A 15,563-nucleotide genomic window follows, 5' to 3' on the forward strand; every position below is an offset into this window, starting at 1 on the left:
ACACAGAACAGCTGCTATCCCATATCATTCAAGAGGAAAATAAAAGTAGAAAATTCTAGCAGTTTAACTATGTTATACTTCTGAAAACAAAGTATTTTTTTTCTTTCTCAAAACCTGGGCTTTGAATCAGTTTTATAATGTGTTAACATCATCTAAACTGCCTTAGCAGCCTATAAATTTTAGTTTGCTAGGGCAGCTGGGTAGCTCAGTGGATTGAGAGTCAGGCCTAGAGACTGGAGGTCCTAGGTTCAAATCTGGCCTCAGACACTTCCCAGCTGTGTGACCCTGGGCAAGTCACTTGACCCCCATTGCCCACCCTTACCACTCTTCCACCTAGGAGCCAATACACAGAAGTTAAGGGTTTAAAAAAAAAAAAAAAGAATAAAAAAAATTTTAGTTTGCTAGAAGAATTTGTAAAATTATTTAAATAACACAAAATTCCATTTTCTTGGAGAACCTATAAATTTTTAGAAATTTATAGATTAAAGAGCCAAAATAGATAAGCAATAGCACTCTCATGAAATGAAGCAATGAAATTTCAAAGTAAAAATTTATTTTAATAATTTTGACTTTACTATTATCAGAGAACCTAACCTAGAAATACAAATAACTATTTCTACAATTTTTTTTGTATCATGAACCCTTTGGCAGTCTGGAGAGGTCTACAGATCCTTCCTTGGAATGTTTTTAAACAAAGGGAAAAAACTCGTAGGACTACAAAGGAAACAATTACATTGAAATATAATTATCAAAATATGTTTTGAAGTTCACATTCAGGTTAAGTACTTCTGAATTATACTCTAATAAAAAAGGACTACTGTACATTAAAGTTTGCAAGTGTCATTTTATCAAATTAAAGAAGCACATACAAATGTATTTTGTATCTTTTTTTTCAAAGATATAGTCTTTAAAAATTGACATTTTATTGCTCTTTGGAACAGTCAACAGATCAAAAAGGATTTGAAGTCAGAGGACCTAGGTTTAAATACAGATTGCTACATCCTACTAGACTTCTTAAAATCTTGGGGCCTGAGTTCCCTCATCTGCAAAATTGGAGAAAGGAGAATGAACTAGATGAGCTCTAAAATGACTTTCACCTCTAAAGAGGATGGTGGGAGGATAGATTTCTATTTAGAAGGAACTTCAAAGTGATCTTAAATCAAATTAAATAAAAGATTCCCTCACAAATACACCTCAAGTTGCAAATGATCCTTTTTACTTCACCAAAATAAAACCACACTATCACTTATTAGTTCCTCTCCCTCAAACCATATAAACTCAGTATAACTATACTAAGTATTTTTAGTATACTAAACCCTCATTTTCCAGCATCCTACAATTTATTACTTTATTTCTATGTTTCTTAGCATTTGAATTTATTTTTAAGTAACCTAACCCCCCCCAAAAAAAATCATATCCCACTCCTGAATTTTGATCCATGAAAACCCTTTACTTGACATTCTACTATTTGGGAGGAAAATTCTAATTTTCCTCCCAAATAGTAGTATATACATATGTATGGGGGGAGAGAGAGAGAGAGAGAGAGAGAGAGAGAGAGAGAGAGAGAGAGAGAGAGAGAGAGAGAGCGCAAAGCTCTCTGAATATATGTCTTATTTTGACATTTGGATTCTACAAACTTAAAACATCTTTAAATTGATGCTACATTATTATAGCCAATTCTTCACACACTCTTTAATATTAACCTATTGTCTTAACTATTGAAAAAAGTTATACGATAGAGCTTTCTGTTTGTTTTCAGACTGTCATCTTTAATAAACAAAAACTCATTAATTTATGACAGGGAACCCCCATCTAAATTAAGGAAAAATCTAAATCTGAAAAATGTAAAAAAAAATGCTTTTACTTTCAAATACTTTACATAATTATAATTATAAATAAAAATATTCTAAAAAATGAGACAACAAAGAAGTAACTATTTTCAATAGTTCTGCCTTATTTAATATCACAAATATGACATACTATTTACAAGTTTTTAACTAATAAGAATTACATATATGGAGTCTATTATTTTAAATTCTGAACATCTAAACAGCAAAACATGTAGTGTGAAGTTTGGTCTTAAGAATAGCATTTGTCTTTTTTATATATTAACCTTCATGAAGTAAAAAAAAAAACCTCTCAGTTTTAGTTACAGAAACTTTTAACTACCACACTACTATTCTAGTTAAAAAATTATATTACCATCACACTTCAATCTCTTTTTAAGTCCCTATTTAGGAGATAATTCATTCAAGGTATTTCAAATTTGTTGTTCTCAAACTCCAAAAGATAACAGAAGCTAAGAAAAATAAAACAAAAGCAGCATTAGGCACTTATATTTTGCAATAGTATAATTTTTTATGCTTATCCACATTGCATTCAATCCTGGTTTTGGTAAACCTGTTTTTATAGCCTGGTACTGATTCCAAAAGTGCTGTGTATGTGCATGATCCTATAAAAATCTTTCTTGGCCTCCTGACAGATAAAAAGTTTTTAAATTTGCAAAGGGAAATGAAAGACCCTAAATTACCAAACATACCTACAATTAAGGAAAGAAGGAAGGAAACATGCATTTATTTAGTGCCTTCTATGAACGAGGCACTGTGCTAAGAACTTTTCAAATAACATCTCATTTGATTTTACAAAAAGCCTCAATTACAAAGAAAATTATTAGTTTGTTCAGAGAGATGCCAATGGATTTGGGTGACCTGGGAGAAATCACTTTACTGTGCCAGGAAGGTAACCAGGTAACACTATTTTTTGTTTTCTTTTTACTAACTGTGACTGCAACTACAAAAATTTAAGGTCACTGTTTTCCACATATTTGTATAAACGCGGTAGAAAAATTCTTTCAACAATTACAGATAACAAATATTTCTATTCCAGGGAATGGAAACTAAGCTGGGCAATAGTATTAACAATTGCATTCTATGATTTCAGGTTTACAATGTTTCTTTTAACTTTTGTTCCTCACACTCTCACTACCTCAACTATTAAGAAGGACTAGTTGAACTGCACTGGGCTAGGTGGAACTACTAATTTCATAAATAAACAAGTGTACTGAAAGATGCAGCATTCGTGGTAATAATCCTGAATGAACTGGAGTAAGTGAAAACATCCAGTGTTTCAGACGTGAACATTTCTTTTCCCCTCAATCCAGCATCCCGACGTTAAGACTGTTGTACACCTGTATTTATTTCGACAATTTGTCGATCTCTCAAACAAAATCACTAATCTCGATCTCCAAAGATCTAAATAATCAGACTAAAGGAACATAGTTAGAGGATTCATGACTATCTGAAATTACCTACTGGAGTGTGCAGGGATGAGGAGAAAGGTAAGGGTCGTTATTATTAAAAAGCCTGGGGTCTTTTGAAAGTGATTTTACCCAAGTCATCTTTCAGGAGGAGATAAAAGGGTAGCGGCTGCCATTCGATCCAAGGTCCTCTTAAAATAGGGCAGGGGCCAAGTGCCCCAATTCATGGCCCCAGCCGCTGAAAAGAGTTTACTAAGTCAATACAATACACTGCTATTGATCGAAAGGGAAAAGTTTCAGCCCGTGAACTCCTCCATAAGTTCCAGAGCTGGGCTCGCTCCCCTGCGGGAGGAGAAAAGAAAAGTGCCGGAAAATACTTACCGGGGTCCCCAATTTGAGATTCCCCCTACTGTAATCTCAAAGTCTTCAGAGGCCCCAAGGAGAAAGCGAGAGGAGAAAGCCTGGGGGATGGAAGGTAAAGCAGAGAAGGGTCGGACGCCCCCCCCAATCACAGCTGGCAAAAACAGGTGGGGCGAGGACAAAACTGGGGGGTGGGACAAGAGCAGGTCCCAGGAACGGGAGAGAGCGGGGCAAGTATCCCTCAGAGCGCCCCTGCTAGCCCCCTCCCCCAGCCAGGCGCCGTCTAAGAAAATGAACCCAGGCCCGGAGCCGCCGCCACCCCCACCCCAAACACACTCGACGCTCCCACTCTTCCGGGAATGATCCCCACTCGGCGCTCTGCACTCACCGGCATCATTTTGGATCCGAACCGCATTGAAGCGGGAAGCCGGGCCCGGCTCGGCGAGTGCAGGGACACGACCCCAGAGACTAACTGGGACCGGGCCGGGGCCGGTGGGGCGGGGGAGGCCGACCTGTTGCGAGGGGAGGCGGATGGTTCAGGCCGAGAGTAGCGGCCACACGGAGCCCACCACACGAGAAGGAAGGCCGCCGAGCCCCAAGGCCCACCTACTCCCTCCTAGCAGCGCCCCCACGCCGCGGCTTTGTTTCCTCGGAGTCCCCGGCGGCTCCGGCTTCCACCTCCGCTTCGAAACCCACTAATCCCCGGGCCCGCCCAGGGCCCAGCCCCGCCCCCGCCCGGCCGCGCTGTTGGCTCCGCCCTACGTGCGGGGAGAGGCGGGGCGGAGGAACCCGCTCCTCCGGGGGGCGGTGGGGCCTAGGAGCGGGTGCGCGCCTAAGATCGCGAACCCTCCGCAGGGGTAGGGAATGAGCCCGGTTTGAAGAGAAAAGCGCGCGGGCGGAGGCGAGCGCGGGAGCCAGGGTACACTCGCGCGCGCCTCCGAGCGTAAGGTGAAGGGAGGGGCACGGAGAGGAGGGGTGTGTGCGAAGTGAGAAGGTGCGCGCGCGCGCCTCGTCCCAGCTCGGTGCTGCGCGACTCCACGCCCTCCCAAAACGCTGGGGGAGGGGGCGTGAATGGTTTAGAGGTTGTCCAGTCTTTGGGTTCTACTGCCGCCATTTAATTTACTCTAAGAGGGGCCTAGGACAAAATTAAATATATTTTGTTGCCCTTTGATCCCTGGAGAAGCTACAACTCCTCAGAATACTCGGGATGCGCGACACCCCCGAGGAGGGCTCCTCTAGTCCTGCATTAACCCTGAAGGGAGGACTCTCCCCCCCCCCCCCGCGCCCCGACAAGCTTTAGGTGGGGGGTAGGGACGCCAGACCTTGCAGGCTGGGGTCTCCTCCTAGACGCCTCCCGGAGCGGGAGGACCAGGAAAAGGCCACCATTCCTCTAAACATTCCTAAGCGGGGAGTGGGTTTCAAGTGTCCCGGGTTACTCCTCTGGAGACGCTTGGTCCGGTTTTCTCAAAGGCATGAGTGTCCCATTTCCATGAATCTCTTTGGGAGCGGTGCCCCAACTTGGCTCCCTCCCCACCTGGGGAGTGCCACCATGTTCCAGATAGGGACATTACACCCTGGTGGGAGGAACAGGCTAAGTCAATTACACAACTTAACTGACCTGAAGTACTGGGAGTACCTGCCTCGGTCGGGCAAAAAGGGAGACTTTTGTTTCAGCCTGGAACTGATTTGGAAAGCTCTCACTGCCAAGGACCTACCTGGTTGTTCTCTGGGTTTGATTTTTCACTGCCCCAGGTGCTGGCAAATCCTTAACGCCCACAACGCAATTTTAAGTTTAATCTACATTATTAACATTTTCTCCAGCACTTTCTCAAGTCTCGACAATCAACGAACAATAAATTAAGCCCTGAATTTGTGTCGTTTGCCAATTTCTGAGGTGTAAATTCCCACACGAAGCTTGAAAGCTGGTTTCAGCTGGCTCTAGCACACCCAAGTCTAAACCTTATTCTTAATAAAGAGCACTTAATGCAGGCTTTCGCTCCCGGGGACTAAAGTTCCTAATAAAGGCGAAATTAAGCAAAATGCTCTGTAAAAATGAATTAGTGCCTTGTTATGCCACATACTCCATAAGAACTTTTAATAGAGTCCACCTATTATTAAAGAGAGTCAGCTCGACCATCTGCTGAATTGTGTGATCCTGGGTGAGTCACTTACCCTCTCACCTCATCTGTTAAAAAAAAAGGTGGGGGGCAGCTGGGTAGCTCAATGGACTGAGAGTCAGACCTAGAGATGGGAGGTCCTAGGTTCAAATCTGGCCTCAGACACTTCCCAGCTGGGTGACCCTGGGCAAGTCACTTGACCCCATTGCCCACCCTTACCACTCTTCCACCAAGGAGCCAATACACAGAAGTTAAGGGTTTAAGAGAGAGAGAGAGAAATAGTACTTTCTCTCCTTACTTGATGAGATTGTGAAGAGCTTTGCAAACCTTGAAGAATTATTTATATAAATGAGTTGTTAATGTCATTATTTTGCTGTGAAAGAGGACTAGCATAGCATAGGGCATAAGGAGCCAACCTCAGAACCACGAAGACCTGTTTGATGTGTTTATTTTCTCCAATTACAAACTGTGTATTCCTCTCCCAGTCCCCTCCCAATTCTTTTTACGTCCCATAAATACGTCTTGGGAATCCATACATAGATAAAGAAGACTTTATCATATACTCAGTATTTGGGGCATACTAGTGGAGCACAAGAGCATAAAGAACTAATCTTAAAGCCAGAAGGACAGAGTTCAAGTGTGACCTCTGATACACACCAGCTGAATGATAAAAGTTAATGCTCCAATCCAGAAAATTTTCTAAGACTTTAAGTTAAACAAGAGTTGATCCTCACTGGTAGACAGAATTGTCTCATCCAGGAGTTAGCTGTCAAAAAAGGTCCAGTCCCTAACCCTATGCTGAATAGAGAACACTATTACCGATCCATGTTTAATTAAAAGTACTCCAAAATACACAGGTCTGATCATCAAATTTCTCCACTGTTGTTTCCTAAAGCATAAAATACAAACTGCTAAAAATAACTTTCAAGATCCTCCACAATCCAAGGCATATCTACTTTCTTTCAAATCATTACTTATTTCACATTATTCAAAGAGATATATACTATTCCCCTTCACAGACATGCTATATTCCAGTCACATTGCATTACCTGGACCTCGATCTTAGTCTGTCATCTCCTGCCTCCTATACATTTACACAGGCTGTCTGTCCTCTGTGCCTAGAATTGTCTTCCCTTCCACCTATTAAAAGCCTTCTTTTCCTTCAATTTTTATTGGAGCTCAACAATGAAACTTTCCCTGAGTCCCTAAAAAGCATTCTATCCCTTAAAATTTCCTAGAGCATTTTGTTTGGATCTCTCTTCATCAAACATGTAGGGCATCTGTGTGTATGAGTGGGTGGGTGGATGTGTGTGTGTGTGTGAATACTCTCTCCACCCTCACAAGCTCAATTCTCATGTCTCTCCAAATGACTCTAATATCCAGATTTAATCTTTTTCTCCTGAACGCTATTCCCCTATCATCAACTGCCCATTGGACAATTTTCTCCTATATGTTCAATATTTGTTATTCAGTCATTTTGGTTGTATCAACTCTTTATTACTCCCTTTGGGTCTTGGTAAAGATTCTGGAATGGTCTGTCATTTCCTTCTCCAGCTGATTTTGCAAATGAGGAAATTGAGGCAAACAGGGTTATGTGATTTATCCAGGGTCTCATAGCTATTAAGTGCCTGGGGCCACTCTCAAGAAAGAGTTTTCCTGACTTCAGGCCCAGCACTCTATCTACTGTACCATCTAGCTGCCATATGTTCAATAAGTATTCACAAATTAGCATCCCCCAAAATAGAACTCATTATTTTGTGTTCTCTCACCTCAAAACCTGCCTTTCTTATTTCAGTTTCTATATAATCAGCCCTAAACTGTCTACTAAACTGTTGTCAGTGCCTATCCACACTTACAACTTTGAAATCATCACGATTCTTCCTTCTTCAACCCTCAAATCCATTATCCATTATTTATTAATCTATAATGACTATACCAAGTATACATACATATATGTGTGGGTGTGTGAGTTTTGAAATTTGGGTTATTTTTCAGTCTTGTTCGATTCTTCATGACCCCATCTAGGGTTTTCTTAGCAAATATACTAGAATGGTTTGCTATTTCCTTTTCTAGTTCATTTTATAGATAAAACTGAAGCAAAGGGTAAGTGATGTCCCCAGGGCAACACAGCTAGTGAGTGTCTAAGGCCAGATGAGTCTTCTGGACTCCGGACTTGGCACTCTATCCCCTAAACCACCTCCCTGTCCCAATATATGTATGTATATATACCTGTGCATATAAACATATATGTGAGTATAAATATATATATGGATACACACATATATCCATACATATATATTAAGAGGTGGACCCTGCTATTTCCTTTTGGATATTCTATAATCTTTGTTTTTTTGTGATACTCCTCTCATTTGGTCTTCCTCATGCCTAACTGACTACTGTCTTCTCAGGTTCTTAGTTGAATCATTAGATCATGCCCAGTAACTGTGGGCATAACCCAAGACTCTGTCCTGGGCTCAATTTTCTATTCTTTCTACAGTCAACTCATTTGATGATCTCACCATCTCTAGAGTTTTAACTATCATCTCTATGTCCACGACTACCAAATATCTACATGTCTAGCTATAATCTGTATAATTGGAATTTGGGAGATGACATTTAAAAGTATATATATATTTTCTATGGACACGTGGGAACTATCAAACTACATTTCTCGTGGTCCAACGGGTTTCCGGTTCTTTGGGCGTGGGGACGCCTGTGTCACCACGCATAGGACAGTTTAAATGGGAGGAGAATCCAAAAGGAACCTCTCTCTCTGAGCTAGCAGGTGCGCGATACGAAAGGTAAAGATGGCTGAGGCGGCAGTTTGAATACTTACAGGTGTGGTCTTATATATATTTTACCAGCATGGCCATGGCTTTAATTAAAATACTAATTTCTATTATTATATCAGTCTTTATCATTTTTAATCATAACAAATCACTCTTTGGAGCTCTACTTTTGCATTTTGGACACTTCAAGAGATGTCATATATCAGACTCAACATGTACAAATCAGAACTTGGTAACTTTTCCCCAAAACCTACCACTCTTCTAAACTTCCCTATTACTGTTGTTGTTACTGTTGTTACTATTACTTCACTCTCCATCCAGTTACCTATTTTCAAAACCTTGGAGTAATCCTCTACTGCTCATTCACTGCTCATAGCAAGTCAGTTGCTACCAGTTGCCGCCTAATATCCTTTCAACCTCTCTCATATATATAATCTCTCTCCTTTCCTCTCACACAGGTTAACTACCATACTTGAGCTATCATCATTGCTGTCTTGGACTATTTCATCTGCCTGTTCATTGTTTTCTCTTCGTCTCATCTACTTTCATTCATTCTCTCATATCACTGCCAAAATGATTTTCCTAAAGTGCAATTCTACCACTCCCTACTCGAACTCCAATGGTTTCTAATAAACTGTCATATGAAATGCTTAACAATTTGGCCCCATTCTACCTTTCAAGACCTACTACATATTGTGCTCCAAGTACAGTCTAGTCAATTTAGCCTTCTTGCTCTTTTTCATGCATAACCCTCCACTTCTTTGCCTTTGCATTGGGTATCTCCAGTGCCGAAGATACCCTTCATTTCAACTCTGCTTATTGGAACTTCTGTTTCTTTTAAGACTCAGCCCAAGAGCCACCATTCTGCATGAGTCCTTTCCTGATATCCCTTGTAATTTCTTCCCCAAGATTACTTTGTATCTCTTTTATACTGTATTTGTTTTCTAATTAAGATTGGGAGGCTTCCTCGCTCTCTTTGAACCCAAAAGACTCAGACTTCACAGTTGAGATAAAAAAAAAAAATTTAACCTAGGTATAAATGCAAGGAGTATACTGGGATTCAGCTGATAAACTAGTTCACAATCAGGCATTCTAGTAGTAAGTCAGCCTAATGATGAAGTAAGCTTCAGTTAAACCTTTGAGTGGGAATGGCTTGAGTGGGAGGAGAGGGGACAAAGGAAAACAAAAGTTCATACATGCATATATGTATATATGCCCCTGATCAGTCTTCAGAAGGTCGGAATATTTGGGATTTCCATCTGCAAATATAAATGTGTTCCCAGAATAAGCAGTGGCTGACTGTAGCACTGCATTGGGAACTGAGAGACAAAGAAAACTTTCCCTGAAGAGCTTTAGGAGGCTACAAATCTAGTAGAAAGCTATAGCACACCTAAAGGAAACTTCCTGAAAACTCTATAAAGCTAGGTGGCTCAGTGGATAGAGAACCAGACCTGGAGTGCAGAGGACCTCCATTCAAATCTAGCCTCATATATTTCCTAGCTGTGTGACCCTAGGCAAGTCACTTGACCCCCATTGCCTAGCCCTTGCCACTCTTCTGCCTTGGATAGTATCAATTCTGTCAGAAAGGTGTTTGTTGTTTTTTGTTTTGTTTTGTTTTTTTGGTTTGTTTTCTTGTTTTTTAACTCTATAAAGCAGGGGTCGGCAACCTTTTTGGCCGTGAGAGCCATAAACGCCACATTTTTTAAAATGTAATTTCGTGAGAGCCCTACAGTGCTCACAGTGCACGCTCCTGTAACAGCGCCTGAAAAAAAAAATGGACATAAAGCCATAAAGGCTCCTGCAGAAAGAGCCAGATATGGCTCAAGAGCCATACGTTGCTGACCCCTGCTATAAAGGGATGGGGGTGGGAGAAAAACTTCCAGCCACTAGGAACTAGTGAGCCTTGAGCCCACTTTCCCTTGAATTTTGTGGGAGAGCATTCCCCAAAGTTTGACCCAGGGTAGGGTAGGAGGAGAGCTTTATACCAACTGTTCTTACTACACCACCTTAGTGATTTCTAAAAAATTAAGACTGGCTGACTGATAATGAATTAGCATATTGATGGGGGCTCATAAGTGAGGGTATTAGAAAACTACTCCACTACTCCCTGTCCCTGCCCTGAAACCTCTAGGAGCCTATCTATTAGGTGTTGTAGACTGAGAGAATAAACAGATTTTCTCCTTTATTAGAAAGAGAGTTCCCTGAGGGCAGGAACTTTCACTTTAATTCCCCCACCTACACACACAGCCCTTAGCAGGATTCTTGGCACATAATAAATGCTCAATAAATGCTAACTGGTAATCATTCCAGAGGTTGCTAAATCTTGTTGATTCTACTTAATATTTCTTCAATCTGCCCCAATCTACAATCTCAACTCCTCTACCCAGTTCAGTCCCTCAACATCATTTGACTGGACAATTCAATAGCTAGTTTCTCTGCTTTCTGATCCATCTTCTAAACACTTACAACTGGCATTCCTAAAATACAGACGTGACTGTCATCTTCCTCCCCAACCTAACCCCAACCCTGAATCTGAAATATTTAATGACTCCCTATTAGCTCCAGGATAAAATACAAAAATTCCAGCTTAGCAAAAAACCCCAAAGCAATTTGGAACTATGCTCAAAGGGCTATAAAAGAATGCCTGCCCTTTGATCCAGCCATACCATTGTTGGGTTTATACCCCAAAGAGATCATAAGGAAAAAGACTTGTAAAAAATATTTATAGCCCTACTCTTTGTAGTGGCAAAAAACTGGAAAACAAGGGTATGCCCTTCAATTGAGGAATGGCTGAACAAATTGTGGTATCTGCTGATGATGGAATACTATTGTGATCAAAGGAATAATGAACTGGAGGAATTCCATGTTAACTGAATGACCTCCAGAAATTGATGCAGAGTGAAAGGAGCAGAACCAGGAGAACATTATACACAGAGATTGATACACTGTGGTAAAATAGAATGTAATGGACTTCTGTACTAGCAGCAATGCAATGACCCAGGACAATTCTGAGGTACTTATGGTAAAGAACACTGCCCACATTCAGAGGAAGAACTACAGGAGTGGAAACACAGAGGAAGGACAACTGCTTGAAAGCATGGGTTGAGGCTGACGTGATTGGGGATGTAGACTCAAAGCTACCACACCAAAGCAACTATCAACAGTTTGAAAGTGGGTCGTGATCAATGACAGGTGTTAAAACCAGTGTAAATGCACATCAGCTATGGGGAGGGAAGTGGGGGGTGGGGGCTGAAGGGGAGGGTAGGAGCATGAATCATGTAACCATGTTAACTTTTCTAAAAAAAAAAAAGTATTATTAAACAGTCAAAAAAAATCCCTTCGCAAATCTTACATGGTTTGGTTTCCACCAGTCTTTCCAAATTCATTTAATATTATTTCCCATCACACATTCTACTTTTGAAATAAGCCTGGTATGTGTTCCTTACATACATCTTTCTATTTCCTGCCTCTGTGCCTTGGCACAAATGGTTGCTATTTCAGGGATATATTCCCTCCTCATATCTGAATGGCAGAATCTTTAGGTTCCTTCTGACCACCATTCAGGTGCCAGTTCTTTTTCTTTTTAATTTACTTATTTTTTAATATAATTTCTTTAAATATTTTCCCATGGTTACATGATTCATGTTCTCTCCCTCTCTTCCCTCCCAGAGATGACAAGCAATTCCACTGGGTTATACATGTATTATCACTCAAAATCAGGTGCCAGTTCTATACAAAACTTTTCTCAATCCCTCCCGGTTGTTAGTTCTCATTCCCCTCTCCCTCTCCATTACATTATATACTTTGGTATATATTTCATATTTACTTATTGTATATGTACTGTTCCCCTCCCATCCAAAATAATATTAACACCTTGAGGGCAAGAACAGTTTCATTTTTTTTTGTCTCTGTAACCTCATTACCCAATAAAGTGGCTTGGCCATAGTAAGTATTTAATAAATCTTTAAGAAACTGAAGGTACCACCAACTTTCCAGTCATCCAGGTTCATAACTTTGTTATTATCCGTGACTTTTTACTCTCATTTGTGAAGATCAAATCAGCTGTCTATAAAAGCAATTCACAAGCATAAAAGCAATATGCAAATGTCATAGTATCCCACTTTCACCATATCTGATGAATTGCCAAACTACTTAGTATACCTTCACAATATCTCTCCCAATCTACTCATACTGCCACCACCCAGTGTAGTCCTTTATCCCCACTCACTAAGCCTGCAGTAATAGTGTTCTAATTGAGTTCTAGCCTCTCGCCTCTCTTCCACTCATCTTCCATATAGCTGCCAAAATAATATTCCTAAAAGCACAAGTCTAACCACGTCACTGCCCTGCTCAAAAATCTTAGAAGATAGAATATAAACTCTAGCCTGCCATTCCAGGTCCTCCACAATCTGGATCCTACCTACCTTGTGTTTTGCAGTAATCTCATTCATACATCTACATAATCAGGACAAATTGAATTACTAGCAATTCCTCAACTACTAGCATTTACACTATTTTCCTACCACTATGCATTCAGTCTAATGTAGTAGAACATTAAGTTTAGTGACCCTCACACATAGCCTGCAAAGAGGCTGAGTATGCACATTTGTCAGCAAAACTAAATCCCAACCCTCATTACTTTATTCATTCTCATTTTCATACCAAGTTCTAAGGCAAACAGGGTATGCTCTGTTGTTTCCTTTTTAAATCTCATGGACTTCTCTCTCTCTCTCTCTCTCTCTCTCTCTCTCTCTCTCTCTCTCTCTCTCTCTCTCTCTCTCTCTCTCTCTCTCTCTCTCCTCTCCCTCCTTTCCTCTCTTTCTGTCTCTTCCCCACCCCCTACACCACCCCCTAATATCCTAGGCTTAAAACATCAAGGTTACTAACTTACAAACTATCTAATTGTATTGACAGTGTAACAAGAAATAAAGACAAATAATGTATCACCTGGAAGAAATGCACCTCTAAGCATCACTGCTGACCTCTTTATGTCTGGAAGCACAATCCCACTATTCAGTTTGCTCAGGATAACAGCCAACATCCAAGAATTCTCTTCAAAATGTTTCACAGCAAGATAAGAGTTAAATGCAATCTCTCAAGAAAGCAATTCTCTTAGTTTTTTCTCTCTGTCTTCACAGTCTCTCTCCAGTCACCACCACACTTAACTTTCCAGGATGGTAATTAAGCTGCCAGTCTTCTCAAGATTCATTCCCTCTTTAAAATAGCAGTTAAACTGTAACTTCCCAAGATTCCATTGCCTCTTAAAGACATAGCAACAGAAGTCTTTGTGAGAGAAGCTATTGAAGCTGATGTTATGCTAGCTATTCCCTATGTCCAGAATTTACCTGCTCCTCTCATTTGTGCCTGTTAGCATGCATATCTTCCTTTAAGACTCAGCTTAGGTAACACCTCTTCCATGAGGCTTTCCCTGATCCTCTCCCACAGTGGTAGGAGTTGACTCTACCTTGTACTTTACTTATGTGTGGATGTTGCCAAGTCCCTCATGTGCCAAGTGCATATGTTCATTTTTAGACTACACTCTCACAGTATTTGAGGGCAAAGAATTTATTACTTCCTTGGAGAGGCTCTGCAAAGTGGTTTCTCTAGAAATATGTTGCAAGTTCCACATCAGGTCTACATCATTTAGATTCTGGTTGGTTAGGCATACTTCTTGCAAAAATTCATATTAGAAAGGCAGCCAGGTGGCTCAATGGATAGAGCCAGGCCTGAAGATAAGAGGTTCTGGATTAAAATTTAAGCTCAGACATCTTCTTAGCTGTGTGACCCTGGGCAAGTCACTTAACTCTAATTGCCTAGCCCCTACTGAACTTTGGAACCAATGTTGATTCTAAAACAGAAGGTATGGGTTTAAAAAAAACCTTATATCAGAAGATTAAAAAGACAAGCAGCACTAAAGTAAAAGGAAGAAAAGGGGTGGGGGGAGCAGAGAAGAAGGAAGCAGGTGAAGAAAATGGCTCCAGAAATCAGAAGCTCCAGGGGCATCATGCATTGTCTTGCCAATGTTTTAAACATTAAGGTTTTCCCTCACACTTGCCAATGCCAGGCTTTGGGGCATGAGTACTACAGCACTGTTGAAAGCACCCAGACTTTCCTCCATGCTTACCATGACTTTGACCTTGTTCTATGTATGCTCTACTAGCCATTTGAGACCTCACCCCTTCTGCACAGGAAGTATCAGCAGTCAAATCCTGTAGACTCATCAACCCAGTACTGATGGACAAACAATGAACAACCAAGACAAAGAGATTCAGCACCTTTTGTAGTTATCTGATGAGCAAGTTGTTAAAACACTGTTTCTTGCTTCCTGAGATTAGGCGCTGGGCTGATAGCCAAGACATGGGGCCAAAAGTCAGATTTGATTCATAACCTTATAATCATTTGGAATTTGGCTAACAGATTATAAGAATATTTTCTGTGGATTCATTTTCTTGATATTTACCTTGCATTTCTATTATATATAAACTATCCTTCTTTGCACTGCTCTGATGTGATTACATAATTACTATTAGTTGATCTTGAGAGGAATAGGAGAGAGAAAATCAGGGGTTGGACCAGTGATTATAGTTATGGGTACATATATATGTATGTGTATAAGTTAACTATTATTTTTCCTTTTTTAATGTTTTATTCATTCCTTTTGTTTTTAAAAAACACTATATTACTCTTTTACACATTGAGCTCTCCCTTATAACAAAGAAAAAAATGTTAAGCAAGACCAACCAACAGAGTGCTTATAATATTTAGGATATTCGTTTGAGTATGTAACAATTCTAATGTGATTCCAAAGAGAAGGGACTGTGCCTCCTCCCTCTCTACTAAGGGATCCTTCTACTCTGGACACACAAACTTAGTGGTTTAGTTCAGCTCTGGGAAGCCGGGCCTCTAATTTCTTTCTCCTTACTCTTTAGTTTTTTATACACCTACCCCAGAGCCCAGATAAAATTAAACTGCCTCATATCTGTGTTCTCCCCCAAAATAGGAGAGTAGAAAAGTTCTCAGTACACAGTGTAAACCAGGTGA

General features: G+C 40.6%; 1 protein-coding gene across 1 annotated transcript in view; it reads right to left on the reverse strand.

Annotated features, from left to right (window-relative positions):
- TP53BP2 (tumor protein p53 binding protein 2) overlaps nt 1–14,640 on the reverse strand; it is an 86,772-nt gene extending 72,132 nt beyond the window's left edge. Inside the window, 3 exon segments of the mRNA XM_044674967.1 lie at nt 13,470–13,493; nt 13,495–13,614; nt 14,572–14,640. Of these exon segments, the coding sequence (XP_044530902.1) occupies nt 13,470–13,493; nt 13,495–13,614; nt 14,572–14,640 (213 nt within the window).
- Nucleotides 14,641–15,563: the final 923 nt, after the last annotated feature.

The sequence above is a fragment of the Gracilinanus agilis genome, chromosome 4 (assembly GCF_016433145.1).
Source record: "Gracilinanus agilis isolate LMUSP501 chromosome 4, AgileGrace, whole genome shotgun sequence".
Lineage (NCBI taxonomy): Eukaryota > Metazoa > Chordata > Mammalia > Didelphimorphia > Didelphidae > Gracilinanus > Gracilinanus agilis.